Raw genomic sequence first — 15,341 nt, 5'->3', positions numbered from 1 at the left:
TAACCTTCATCCGGGCAGTATTACAGTCATAGCTGACGTATACTGGGGTCGCATTGGGGCAGGCAGCGGTATCTGGGATTCAAGCCAGCCATGGAAGCGATCAGACACTGCGTAAGAAAGCTTTTCGAACGCTCCGAGGTCCACAGCAACCCGCTGGTCCAGAACGTGATGGACCCGAAGAGGCTGATTCAGGCGACTTAGTCTTCAACTTCTGATGCAGGGTGAATCGAAATGTTTCTATCTGTTTTTGGACCGCCAGAATCAAGAACCGAATACGACTACATACACACAAACACACACATCTCCCCCTACCTTCTGCCTTCTCCGCTAGCCTAAGGACCATCTTAGCACAGCGTTTTCTAAGCCTCTAATCATCACCAGTCGTCTGCTCCACACACGACAGCTCTGAGAGTTTACTCAGTCGAGCTGGCGGAGAAAGAAAAGCGCCAGAAGAAAAGGCCTTTACCGACGGGATTCAGCCGGGACAGGAGAAGGTCCCATGAACTGATCGAAAGGGGAAAGTACCTATCTCTACGAAACGTCCGGGCTTACAGCGATGAAGTGGGTAAAGAGCGATAATCCCGCTCGACTCCGCTCCATATGTGGTAATATAAAGTCAAACCTATGTTTCCAAGGTACTGTTGCCATGGAAACTAAAGATACTACGAACTTATTCATCATGCCCTATACCTAGAAAAAATGAACAGCAAAAACCGAGATAAAAACTAATCGTGTCAGAGAAATTGTATTTTTTTTTCTCAACTTGTTTTGTTTTTAATTTTCAGATTTTTTACAACTAGATTTGTCATTTATTATAGTTTATCAAAATTATGTGGTTGGTATTTATTAAATTGCTATAAAGTTTTGTTAAAGCCAGTAGGTAAGTGAAAATTGATAAAAAAACTCCTCCAATAAATAAACAAATACTTATCTTCTTACAATCCGAATCGATCAACCGGGTTATTCTAAGTATTAGAAATCTGAATTCTGAATTATAACAATTTTTTGTTTCAAATCTTCTGTGACTGATCTATGTTTATAAATTAGGTACTTCAACGCGTTTGAGGTATTTTTAAAATGACAAAAAAAACATTACAAGCACACAAGAACTGGCTTAATTAAGGAGTGGTAAGTGGAATGGTTTCAAAAAAGTTTACCCTTGAATAACATTTTTCGCATTCTTGTCTGGCTTATAGACATATTAAACAGAAAATAAAGCACCTGGTTGTAGTAATTTTATAAAAATCTTTATAAATGATGCAAATTTGTAATGTGATTTTCTTTATACAGGGTGTTCCAGATAGACCTTCACTTAGACGTTTCTGGAAAACTACGCGTATTGGAATTCTGAAAATTTACGTACGGGGGTTTTTTCTAATGTTCTATCGAAAAATATTGGCGTCGTCCTGGATCTTCCGGTTCTACCGGAAGAAGACGGCAACTCGCTTATTTCAAATGGAATGTACTATTTTTTATTTAATTTTTGGATTCTACATCGAATTTTAAGGTAAGTTTCATAACCTTACTTTATCCTTAAACTCAATCGTTTTTGAAATATTTTGACTCTTTCAAAATTTTTGAAAAAAACGTACCTACACTTAATCGGTTCTATCTCCTCCAATTTTTAAGATAGGAAGCTGACATTTTAGATGGTCAATACCAACACGTGTCCAAATATCTGGAGTATTCGAAAGTTGGTGCATGTTACACAGGGCGTCTAAAAAACTCGGACCAATTGTGTCAAATTGAAAGTTTAATAACTCGCTTATTTTAAATAGAACACCCTGTGTTTTATAATGCCGGTAGATGCACTTGTTAATTCTCTTTCCATTGGTATAAGCATTCCCTATCCGATTTTGAGATATTTGAACATAAGTACAGAGACGAATATAATCCGATAGTTAGCTGTAGGTTGGCTGTGGAAAAAGATTTAAATATCACCAAGTGTCATTATTTATTTAGCAGATTTGCTGTCATTGCTGTAAAGCGAGTTTGTCGATTTTCCAAGTGTTTTCAGTAACAATGACACCCTCTCTACCTATTAAAAATATGTAGTATTGGTGACAAAGAATATTTTCGTGCTTAACAGGACACAAAAATTGTTCTTAATTTTTTCCTTTGTCCTGAATTTGTAGCTGGAATTAAAAAAAAAAAAATTGGAAATGTACTTTAATGTACCTATATTAAAATACAAAATACTTATTAATTTAAGGAAACACGTTACAGATATAACGTTATCTGTCTATTGACTTTAAAATGAGCTGGGTTTATTGTATACTTCACTAATCTAGGGTTTATTGTCATTGTCATGGTTTCTTACTGTTTATTTCCTCTCATATGCTCTTATTTATAATTCTTGTCTACGCCACTGTCTTATGAGGTGTAAATGGGAACGGAAGATATTAACAATAATTAATAAAATTATATTAATGGCAATAGTATATGTGAATCATGAATCATAAAGAATTGATTGTAAATTTAAGTCTAAATATGTAATAAATGCTTATCTAGGAATCTTGTTCTAGTGACATTTAAATAATTACTTTAATGTTGGCTATAAAATTGCACATTTATGTTTGTTTGGTTGGCTAGTATGAGAGAAGTTTGAAATTTTGACAATTGACATAATTTTCTGTTTTCAGAATTTATTGTAAATATTATGTTAATTGTTTAACAACAAATATTTTATTTTAGCAAACACATTCAAATTATAATCGAATTGTTTGCAGTTACAGTTACTATGACCAGTTATTGCATGGTCCCCATTTTAAACTAAAATGAAGCATCCAAAAAAGTGGGAGGTATATTAGCCTTATTGGTTTTACATTCTAATTTCCAGGAAATACAATATACAAATCGCAATACTATATGTTTATATTATTGAGTAAGGATATTAAAAAATTTGAGAGTACATTGTAAAAATGTCTGCTCACGTAAACGAAGTGATGGATACATCGTCAACAAGTGCAAGTGCTCCAGAACATTCAAACCAAGGACAGAAAAGTACCACAGCAAATCCAGCCAACAAAACAGATCAGTACGCTTCTCCTTTGAATAATTTGCAGAAAATTCAACAGAAGAAACAGGCCGTTCTAGCATTTCCATACAATAAGAAACTCTTGAAACTTGCCATTTATTCCAAATGTCAGGTACTCACAATTATTTATATTACATAACATTTTTGCATATAATTATTTTTTTGTATATTACAGGGCGAAAAATGTGATTGTGTTGGTTGGAAAAAAATTGACAGTACTTTACAAAATCCTACCTTTACAGACCCATGCAGATGTGAACACATACTGGGTATGTATGTCAAATTTTTATTACTAGTAATAGTTTTAGAAAGCAAGATGCTTGTTCCAGAAAATCACATATCCCATTTGAAGGATAAACCTGAGGACGAATTGAACCGATTATTAGGAATGGTAGTCGATGTAGATAATTTGTACACAGCCATGAATTGGGAAGAAAATCCTGAAACGAAAAAAGTGTACCTTTATTTATTTAAGGTAGTAACTGATTTTATGTTTTCATTAATAGTTCCACAATTTTATTTTTGTGACAAATTATAAACGTAACATATGTTATATGACACAATGCTTCACTAACATTTTTTAGCTGCTAAGAAAATGTCTTTTAACTCTCGATACGCCTGTAGTTGAGGGACCCCTAGGCCAACCTCCATTTGAGAGACCTTCTATACATACAGGCATCACAAACCTATTGGTTTATAAATTTTCTCATATTGGCCAGAAAGAATTGAAAACGATGTATGAATTATCAAAAATATTAATTCATTGCTTGAATACATGGGATTTTCCATCTCCTAGCAGTCAAAAACATATAGTTAGTCAAGAAGAAGCCACTATTTATAAAATAGAATATACAAGGTGAGTGACTGTAATTAGTAATAGGGTAATTCAAATGAAAACTTATTTGGTAGGTAATCTGCTTATTACATAAACTGAAAAATTTAATTATTATCTCCGGTAATTCGAATTACAGTGAACAGTGGATATTTGATATTTGACTGCATACGTTACAGACTGTTGGATACCTTAAAAGTGTTGTTATAAATGATACCTTTTTTTCAAAATGACGATTGAATCTGGTAGCATTACTACTTTGCTTAGTTGATTTGATGATTAAAAATAATAATAGATAAGTACAATTGTAAATAATCACACTTATTTTTCCTGTTTCTAATTCCAAATGAAATATATATCGAATTATTGTCCGATTATTGGAATTATTCATAACCTGATAATCTAATTATTAAAATAATGAAATTATTCCCATTTTTTATTATAACTACTAAGGTGCGAGAGTAAATTATACATTCCACGTTTCTTTGTTTTTCCAACGTGACTTACATGCATTTTTATCGTTTATTAAAAAGCAACAACTAATGATTATTTGTGATTTGCAGCAGAATGTTAGCTTTGACTTTGTTTTTATAATAATACGAGAACTTTTCATGAATATAGACAGCATATTTGTGTATTTCACATAGTCACAGAAGATAACACTAGATTTAAAAGTATGTGATCTAGTGTAGACTCTTTTTTTAGTGACAAGATTATTGTTGAATCACAGAGGGGAATTTCCCTGTAGCTTTGGTTGTTCCTGCGATTTTTTTCATACAGTTTAAATAATTTGCAAATTTAATTAGTAAGATATATATATAATGTATGTTATTCTTCAGACATTATTTGATTATTTATAGTCATTTTGGGAACATTATTTAAATGTTGGAGTATTTCCGAGAGCATTTAATTAATTCTAGGTGGTTGGTTTTCTGTCATGTGCCAACATTTTGCGATTCGCTTCCACACTATGACACAACCATGGTGTTTGGAAGAACACTACTACGAGCAGTATTCAAATACATCAGGAAACAAGTGATGGACCAGTTTCATAGGGAGAGAGACAGCATGCCTCAAGAGAGAAGATTGTTGTTACTAACAAATTTTCCTCCGTTTTTGAATCAATTGGATGAGGAAATCTATGCAGCCAGTTCTCCAATATGGGATGTCGACTTCAAGGCTCAGTCGATTCAGTTCCAGTCTCTCCTGGACACAGACAGATTGAAAGGTAGGATGATTTAGTATTTATATTTTTGTTTTCTTAAGTAGTTCAAAGGAGTAAGATTAATAATTATGGTATATGTTGTTATATGTAAAGTTTTTATATCTTTTGTTTAGTTTTGGTTTTTGTTATTTCTTATTTTGTTCATAGCTGGTGCAGTTGCACCAAAAAAGGGAGAATTTGAGAAAGTAACTGTAGGACAAAGTGATAGGGAGGGTTTCACAACCATTACTTTAAGTTCAGGTAAAGAAACATGATTTATTGCATGCAAGTTAAGACATTGAAGAATAATTTTTTAATATGCATAACTTTATGTTTATGTTATGCATTCCATAAAGACCCCTGGTACCTATTTTTTCATGTATAAACTAAGTATATTTAATGAAAAATGATTGTTACAGTTTACAGTTACTTTATAATAAATTTACTTATAATTTAATCGGATCAAAGTTGCCTTTCCATAATGTAAATGAATTTGGATTAATTAAATTTTCTTTGCGGTAACATTCCCATTGGCATTTCCTTAGAAAGTGAAAGATAGTCACTACTAGCCATAGCTAAAGGACAGTAAGACAACTGGCTTAAAAATATTTTTCATACTTGTAGATATTTTTACTTCCTACAGTTTATCAGTAAGGTTACATGAGCGACATTACATGAGTTATATTAAAGATTATGTATTTAATAGTGGTGATGGGATAACTCGAATGAAAAATCCAGTACTACCTGATTCCTGAATGTACTCTCTGTTGTCGAATCCTTGCTGAAAGTACTCAAATACTTTTAGTCCTCAGTAGTTGCCAGACTATCAAAAATCGTGTGAGATGTTGAGTTCACGAGTGTGAGAAATATTGGATTGAATTTAAATCAACCACTTATTTAGTGTACCAAATAAATCAGAAGAATTTGAATACCTTTGGTTCTCGTTGGTTTCAAATAGCATGCATTTGATCAAATGGATGACTCGTATACAGAAAGAATTTCAAATACAGGGTGTCCCACCGGGAACTGCGTTGATGGATATCTAGGAAAGTACTCCTCCGAAAAATTTATAAATTTGGCAACATGGCAATGTCCCTGGGGGTGAACACAACTAAAATATGTAGAACTCTCCAGTACTTCATGTTAGGTATACCGGAAGTCGATACCAACTTCGTTATTTTAAATGGGACACCCTATATATTCTTATTCTACGTGAAATTTGAGGGTCACTTTATTAAATATTCCCTATACCTAGGTGTTATAGATTTTGAGATATTAATTTTTAAAGAAAAAATTTGACAGATGCAAGGGTTCGCGAAGATGCTAGTAACTCTTTTCAGGAGCGTGATATCAAGTGAGTTTTTGGTACCTGTAAAGGGCATAGATAACACTACATTATGGTATACAAACAAATTAAAACATTTAGTACTAGGTGTTTCATTTTTGCTGTTACATTTTGATAACTTCAAACAGTTATAACTTTGTTAACTGAAATGGAACACACAGTATTTTTTTACTCTATTGTATGCAGATTGAAATTTTCTTTCAAGCCATATGATCATTGTTATGGTTGCCGTTACTAGTTTTAGAGATATTTGCAATTTTCTCTTTTTTGGACAGTTTTTCTCGTATCAGACCTGCTGTCAAATTGTCCAGGACCAGAAACACTCCAAAAACAATTGAAATAACATGACATTTGTCAAGTTAGTTGTCAAATTATTGTTGTGTCTGAATAGTTTTTGCCGAAAATTTACATAAAAATGCCTGAGTATCGTTTAAATTATACTAATGATACTACTAACTATGTTAATTTACTTGTTATTTATGGAAATTGTGACAAAGTAATTTCAAGAACATGTAGAGAATCTGCTGCTTTCTTCCATTTTTCCATTTTTAAAACCACAGAATTTAGTTTACTTCTGGTTAGAACAGATGTATGACAATTTAGCCCATTGATATATGTTTATCTAACTGTGCAAATTATAAAAAGAACATCATTATCGCAATAGGCCCATTTAGTGGAATTTTTTTTGCATATTCTAAAAGTTTACTCTTTAATTATTTAGTATGCCAAAAATCAATTTTTTGTTTCAACGAGAAATGTGTGAAATAAATTAATGAAAACAGAGCACGGAAAAACATTGAGCAACCATTGCCTGACGTCATAATACCGGTATGGGCGACTGACAGAGCACTCCACTCGCGCTCGCTCTTATCCCATTCTGTGTTAATACATACGGCGTGTGGTTCGCTTGGCAGTTTCGTTAATCATTGTTTTTATGTCTAAATGGGTCGAAACCGAGGATTGTACAAATATTGTATAGTTCCAGGCTGCAAAAGTACCTCAGAATCGACTCGGAATAAAATATTTATTTCATTACCGAAAAATGAAAAGTGTGTGATGCTATCCACGGTTTCCCCAGCCGCGGTATTCAACTCAAAATCACCTTCGTTTTTCTTTGGTTGTACGTCTAGGGGGTTGTAAAATATTATTTGAACATTTAGAGCACAATTTTCAACTTTATGCCAGAAAAAAAATTCTACCCCATCTAAATGTTCGTGTTCACAAAATATTCTAAATACGTCGGCGAGAGGGACCTATAAGCAGTTAAGAACCACTCTCGTATTTCTTTGGTTGCCCGTCTAGGGGATTGTAAATATTATTATTTGAATATTTAGTGCAGAATTTTAAAATTTATGCCGAAAACAAAAAAAAAGATTTCTACCCCATCTAAACGTACCCGTTCACAAAAATTTCGAAATAAGTTGGCGAGAGGGACCTATAAGCATTTTATTTAAATAATAATTATTTACAACCCCCTAGAAGGGTAACCAAAGAAAAACGAGGGTGGTTCTGTGTTGCTTCAAATACTAGTCAAAGTACTACTGGCACATACACGTCGTTGCATACATCCACAAGTACCGAGTCTAGTATGTTGGGTACATTTGTACAAAAATGGAACGCAAAAGAAAATGTAGAAAAGCGAACCATTTACGTCATTGAGAAAAATCCGAAAATGTATTTAGGTATTCCAAGTCATTCTATGTTTATAATAAATATGTTGTGTGAAAAATACATTTCAACAAGACTTGATGTACTTATATACACTCTTATACACTCTATTTATACACTTAAAAATATAGGTATATAATATAGGTAAAAGTATAGCAAATATCTACACATCTCTCCGACTGCTCGCGACTTGATCGCCGAGTGGCCGGTATCGTGACGTCATTACCTGTTTTCCCACAGTGTTGACCTAATTTTTAAAAGATATATTTAGGTGGTTAAATATTATCAGAAAATGAAAGAAAAAGTTTAAAATTATATATCACTGAATGGGCCTATTAGGTAACAATATACAAAATTATCTAAATACCTAAGAAATAGTTGAATTCATGAAGTAAAGCACCTATTTTTTCTAATTTTTGGTATTAGGAAGTACAGTTGAAGATAAAATGGAGACAAAAAATATATCCGTGCCAAGTTGAATCCTTTACTCTCCTCTACCTATGCTAGCACTGATTTAAAATATTTTTGTTATTTTCTGAGGAAACACCAGAGGAAATGTAGCACACCCTATAAACGATTTTATGCCCATTCACGTCAGACATATAGTAATTTGAGCTTCTAAGATATTCATAAATTCGTTTTATTAGAGTTTTGTAATTTAATTTTTTCATAAATTCTGTGACCTGGACATTACGAAGTATTCAAAATTATTATTGTTCTGCTGGATCTGACAATTTTTAGGTAAACCGGGTCGAAGTTCGGAGACACCCCTTCGGGAGACTAAAAGAAAGAAACTCGCCCAGGATGAACAGTTTGAGGATATGCCGCAAGACACTGTTGCAGAAATTATTGCTACAATTGATGATCCAAATTATATGACTGGTCCAGATGTAAGGCTTAGCTTATGAAGAGATGTGTGTTTAAAGAATTACTATATCAAATAACGCTTTGTTTCAGATGGTCTTTTTGGAGAATGCTCCTCCAACCGACGAGACACCAAAACTAGAAGAAAAATGCAATATTATACAACTGCACGTAGTAGGAAATAGTTTGACTGAACCTGTTACTAAACAGACAATGCTGTGGCTCATTGGGTTGCAAAATGTCTTCTCGCACCAGTTACCAAGAATGCCTATAGAGTATATCACCCAACTGCTTTTCGATCCGTAAGATATCAGAAAAATGGATTGTTTATTAGATTTTCTCCCCATCCATAGCGTTTTTATTAACAAATAATTGCGATTATTAATTTACGTCATTTTCAGGAAACATAGAACAATAGCTTTGATTAAAGAGAATCGTCCCATAGGTGGAATATGTTTCAGACCATTTCAGACGCAAGGCTTTACCGAAATCGTATTTTGTGCCCTTACTTCCAGAGAACAAGTTAAAGGTTACGGCACTCATTTGATGAACCACTTGAAGGATTACCATATTTCCAAAGGCATCCTGCATTTCTTGACATTTGCTGACCAAAACGCCATAGGTAAGTATGAACTTTAAAAAGAAAGCAAAGCCTTCTCTACGTAAATGAAATATAATAAATAAAACAAAAGTGAGTTACACTTGTACTTCTATTTTCAGGTTATTTTGAGAGGCAAGGATTCTCGAAGGACATAAAAATAAACAGAGCCATCTATCAGGGTTACATCAAAGATTACGAAGGGGCGACGTTAATGCATTGTGAACTAAACCCGAAAATTATATATACCGAGTTTACAAGCATTGTGAGGAGACAGAAAAAGTTTGCAAAACAGCTGATTTATCAGCAGCAGAGAACTGTGTCGAAGGTGCATCCTGGGCTTACGTTTTTCAAAGAAGGTAAGCGAATAAAATAGAATACGTATCATGAAATTGTTTATTTGATTTTGTTATATTTCTCAATTTTAGTGTATGAAAATGTTTCACTTTAAAAAGAAAGCCCTGAATTCACAACTCCACTCAAGGAGCTTTTTATTTCAGTGAATTTAATTGTTGTTTTCCGACTAGTGTTTATTAGTACTTTATTTAGGAATAAGTTAGCACTTGTGTGATGTTACAACAGTTGAAAATTTTGTTGTCCAACTCAAACATGTTTAGGTATTGTAGTATAACAACCCCGGGTTCGATCAAAAAAAGAAAAATAAACTTAATTGTGGCCAAAAATATGTGATCGTCATAAGGAATACCTACGTTGTATACATCTATTTTTAATTGATCGGAAGGCGCTGGCTACTAACTTAAAGGGGGGAAGTATGGTTTAATTTTATAAAACAAAAGCAGAGTAAATACACCTAACTTTATTATTTAAGTAAAACAGTCTTGAAATTAAACATGTGACAAATAGAAAGAACAACAAAAACATTAATAACCATTTAACATAAAATGAGAGTGCCAGGCTCACCTAGAGCTCCTGTTGGGAAAGAGCATGGCAGAGAAACCCACGATCGTTGCTCTAACTACCCAAATATAAATACAAAACAACCGCTAATAAAAGGCATAAATTAAGATCCTTTGCTACTGATAAATAACACCTGACTTATTTAATTTCTCACTAAATGTCATCTCACTCGAATTAGACATACACACTTCCAAGTAAAACTGAAGAGGTTTGGTGTTAGTTAGCCGGCAGGGCCGGAAGGTACTGGAGTCCCAACGGGAGGCAATCCAGCTATAGTTGAGATTTCGGAAGATCTGTTTTAGCAATTCTTTTTTGTTTTTAATTATTCTTTTTTTCAGATTCGTTCCTCACAGGCGAATATGTTAGTGAATTCAACAAGGCCCTTATATGCGTCTTGACATAAAGTGAGCACAAGAAATGTTTTATTACTTGTTTTTCGAACAACGTAATCATGATAAAACAAGTTAAATGTGAAACAAAGGAGTTGTTATTGCAATATCTGGGCAGTCACGACAATATATATATATTTTAACATGTAATAAATAATGAGCAATCGCTAATAATAATTGTAACAATTTTACCTTAGAAAATATATGCCCTTGAGCATAAAGCAATGGTGGCTAAACATACAAAGAATTATTATCATTAAACTTCTATAACCATCACGATCATAAGATTACATAGAACAATTAACAACAAAGTACTTAGAGAATAATTACCTGCTAATTAATACGGGTTAAACACTTTTATTTTTCACTATTTTGTCTCACTGCCCGCCGATCGTCTTACTTTTCACTCTACGCTGTTCTCACCTCAACTATCTAGGCTTCCTTCCAGAATTCCCCACCTATAAGCGCTTGTTTTTGCGCTTCCTTCTACCAACTGACAATATTACGTTTTCATTATTATACAACACCCACGTAACAGGTGACGTCCAAGTTGATATGATAAGTATGGTTTTGCACAGTATGTTCATCCAGTTTTGACAAAGACAAGTATTCCTTCTTCTTTCTGACCTTGTAGTAATAAATTATTGGCAGCAGCTGTAATATGTTTATCAAAATCATCCATAGATTCCAATTAACGACAAACACTTCATTTTTTAAATTTCCTCATAAAAACAATTAGAGAGGGTTAAAGGAGGAATCACACCATCTTGCAAGAACAGCATTCATTTTCGAAGGGAGAAGTCTAAGCAGATCATTTTCATTCATCTGTATGCGATTCAACAGGATTATATTAAGCTCTCAGACATGTTTGTTGTGAATATTACTTGTCACATTTTTGAGCATTTTGTTGTGACAGCCAATTGCAATATCTAAACAGATAATGACTTAGACACAGACCATGTATTATAGGGAAAAATTTGAGCCTCGTCTAATATTTGAAACACTGTTGACTGGGACACTTCAGGCACTTGTTGAACAATTTGCCTTGTGCTTATATAGATATTTTCTTCCGCAGTATTTAAGATGTGTTACTCAATTGCTAAAATACGATGTGTCATTAAAACAATAGACCAGGTAATAAGGGCATTATCAAAACCACAGTAATACTAGTGGAGTAAAATAAAATTTTGACTTTGGAAAAATTAGCAGATCAGGTAACTTTTGAGGACGCACTTGTGAAGGTGTTAGAAACGACATATAAAAAGTTACCAACCTTAGAGTGTATGCTTGATTATTTATTTAACAAATTAGTTGCAAAATTCCATTGTTTATTATATATCTTTACAAATTCAATTTTTTTTTTAAGTAATTGCGCCAATTGAATGGCAAATTTTACATGAAAAATGTATATAAAGTTATTTTCTAGAATGAAAACTGTAGGTTGTAGAATTTTTTTTAAATCGTATGAAAATGTAAAAATTTGTTATAACTATTGATCTATTTGATCAAATTAAGTCTACAAAAATTTAAATGAAAGAGGAATCTTGTAGCTAAGACGTTATCATGATTTTAAAATTGAAAAAAATATTTACAGGAATAGTGTGTAAATAAAGTTACGTAACGGTAGAATCTTCTACAAAATTAATTAAAAATCTGCCATTTTTTTAATTTTTAAGATAAAAATCTAAAACTCTCAGAGAATACTCTTGAAATAGCATTTAAAATAGTGAGTGATATAAAAAAAATCAATCTTAAAATTTTAATTAAAAAATTACAATGCTCGAAATATTCAATAATTTTTAAAAAAGGCAAATTTGATTTTTTAGGTCACGTTTCAAAGTCCAATAACTTTAGTTCAAAATATGATATTGCAACTTTACAGGAGCAATTTTTGAAGCTTGAAAACTTTACTTTAAGATGGTCCATTTCGTTTTTTTTAAATAATAAAACGTTTTTGGTGATTTCATTTCTAACGGTGCATATGACCTAAGTTTTTTCGTTAAGTTGTAAATAATCCTGAATGTATTGCATCAAATTCCTTTATTTTTGATAAAAACTTTGTTCACAAAATTTGACAGCATTGAGTTTTCCCAATACCAAAATTACAATTTACCTTCAAAAACTCTCCTCTGCACATTAACTCGACCTTATATATTTTTCATTAAATTTCAAAATTTCTAAAAACATTATAGAGTAATATGTAAATAAATGTAATAAGATACATTAGGATGATTCTCGCTACAATATATTGTTTGTAAAGTTGCTGTAGGCATTGTGTAGGCAAAATTGTGTTAAATTTACTTTGAACAACTCAATCTTTTAATTCAGTTCATGAACCTTTGCTCACTACACAAGATATCCAAAAATTATGTGCAGCAAATAATTGTATAAGTGCTTACGACATTTTTTTTTTTCAAATTTGGTACATATTCGTAATAATCTACATATATGAAGAAAAAATTATTGAAATTCTAATGCACCAAAAGCCTTAATGGCTCTTATTGTTTAGAAAATGCATCACATACTTTTGTTCTCGCAGTTTTCAGAAAAATTAAACAACTAAAAATTATTAAGTATTGCAAAAAGGTACTCTTCGAACATTGAACATTTTTTGTTCGCTGCAAGATAAAATATTATTTTTAAATTTCACATATCTGTATATTCAGACTATGATTCATTTAGTAAGTTAAGTAAATTTCTCCGATTTTTAAGGGCTTCCTACCCCAAAACGTTAAATGCTGAATTTTTTAATCAATATCGACTATGTAGACGCTCTGTACGATACTAATTTAGTTGCTGTCTACATATGAAAATCCTATGCATATTCCGAAATCTTTCCCTTTCAGGTGTAAGAAGTATTCCTATAGAATCCATCCCTGGTATAGAGGAAACCGGATGGAAACCAGCCTCCAGGACCACAAGAGGTCAACAGTTGGAGGAGTCTCAAGATATCGATGTCTTAGCAGGGATGCTGAAAATAGTGTTAAATGCTGTATGTAAATAACTCTTCTATAATGTGGAATTTTTATGGCATTTTTGGTTGTTTTCTTGAAGTAGTCTTTACGAACTAGAAGTAACACCACCAACTGTTAACTAAAAACAGTTAACAGTTGGCTATTATTCATGACTAATAGTTCCTTTTCAAATTTAAATATGAATTAGAAACATAAGTTTTTTAAGGTTGCAAGCCAAATATTCTGACCTTTTTAATTTTCATATAAATTGCAAATAACATTTTTTTTAGGTAAAAAATCATGACGATTCCTGGCCTTTTAGAGAACCTGTCGATAAAAAAGTCGTTATTGACTATTATGACCATATCAAATATCCAATGGGTAAGTAAAATAATAAGCTTCTGTTCCATATTTTGAAATAAGTTAAAGATGCCTGTTATTTTCAGATTTGAAGACCATGATGGAGAGACTAAAATCAAGATACTACGTTTCGAGGAGGTTATTCATAGCAGATATGATGAGGATCTTTACGAATTGCAAGATGTACAACTTACCCGAAACCGAATATTATAAAAGTGCGGAACACCTACAGCAGTATTTTCAAACGAAGATGAAAGAGTTGGGATTATGGGATAAGTAAAAAGTATATTATTTTATTTATAATATAAATTATAAACTATTAAATAAAATCTTTATAAAATAAACATGTGGACAGTTTTTAGTCCCGCAATATAGTTTATGTCAAATGGCATGTTGTTACTGGTCGATAGTGTTCCTCCATTTTAATTTGTAAGTTTGATTAGTGACGGTTTAATGAGTGAAAACTGAAGGATTGAAAGGTTTTGGAGGGAGAAAGGTTTGGGGGACGTGACTGAGACACAATAAAGTTGAAGATGAAAATTGATGTTTCAAATACTTCTGCACTCTGAATAAAATACGTGATTTTGCAAAAGCTTTTTCAAAATATCAAGAATGTCTCAAATAAATATCTCTTCAAATATTTAATACTATTTCGTTAAGATTTTAATTTTAAATATACTAGAAATGCCATCTATAAATAAATAGCACATATACTGGGTGTTTCAGAGTTGAAGTGACTATAGCCTATGGGAGATTCCGCTCAGCAACAGTGCCGGTTTTAACATGACCGGCACCCTGGGCCAAATTTTTATCGGCGCCCCCGTTCTACTGACCAATTTAAACGTGGAAAAAATAAAAAAAAAATGTTTTTTTTAAAAACACAATTTCAATTAAACAAATAAAATTTTACTTTTCTAGCCTTTCTATCGGCAAATTCTCTTATTAAGACATCGAAGTCGATGTCTTCTGCAATATCATTTTCGATTGATAAAGTTGCCAAGTTTGTTAACCTAGATTGAGATATTGTCGATCGCAGATAAGTTTTTATCAGCTTCAGCTTAGAAAAACTCCTTTCCCCACTCGCTACCGTTACAGGTATAGTGATCAATATTCTCAAAGCTATCCATACGTTTGAATACAATTCTTGTACGTTGCGGTTTTTAATGAAATTT

The 15,341-nt window shown here is 32.5% G+C and overlaps 1 protein-coding gene across 2 annotated transcripts; it reads left to right on the top strand.

The window, feature by feature from the left end:
- The first annotated feature begins 2,623 nt into the window (after nt 1-2,623).
- Nucleotides 2,624-14,513, top strand: LOC108904169 (histone acetyltransferase KAT2A). Of its 2 annotated transcripts, XM_018706603.2 has the most exons (13): nt 2,624-3,149; nt 3,213-3,306; nt 3,367-3,512; nt 3,622-3,893; nt 4,790-5,097; nt 5,242-5,334; nt 8,828-8,976; nt 9,044-9,252; nt 9,352-9,572; nt 9,671-9,907; nt 13,702-13,847; nt 14,100-14,190; nt 14,256-14,513. In XM_018706603.2, exons 1-13 carry the CDS (start codon nt 2,922-2,924, stop codon nt 14,447-14,449), a joined length of 2,388 nt encoding a protein of 795 aa, XP_018562119.1. In that variant the 5' UTR covers nt 2,624-2,921; the 3' UTR covers nt 14,450-14,513. The 2 variants fall into 2 exon arrangements, with proteins under 2 accessions (XP_018562119.1, XP_018562120.1); XM_018706604.2 differs by lacking the exon at nt 5,242-5,334.
- The last annotated feature ends 828 nt before the right edge of the window (nt 14,514-15,341 follow it).

Source organism: Anoplophora glabripennis, unplaced genomic scaffold (assembly GCF_000390285.2).
Source record: "Anoplophora glabripennis isolate ALB-LARVAE unplaced genomic scaffold, Agla_2.0 scaffold137, whole genome shotgun sequence".
Taxonomy (NCBI): Eukaryota; Metazoa; Arthropoda; class Insecta; order Coleoptera; family Cerambycidae; genus Anoplophora; species Anoplophora glabripennis.
Note: the sequence above shows the minus strand (reverse complement) of the source record. Positions and strands in the feature narration are given on the sequence as shown.

Coding starts and splice junctions, on each gene's coding strand:
- LOC108904169 (XM_018706603.2), top strand. CDS start 2,922: ATGTCTGCTCACGTAAACGAAGTGATGGATACATCGTCAACAAGTGCA. Junction 3,150..3,212: donor CCATTTATTCCAAATGTCAG/GTACTCACAATT, acceptor TGTATATTACAG/GGCGAAAAATGTGATTGTGT. Junction 14,191..14,255: donor CCATATCAAATATCCAATGG/GTAAGTAAAATA, acceptor TGTTATTTTCAG/ATTTGAAGACCATGATGGAG.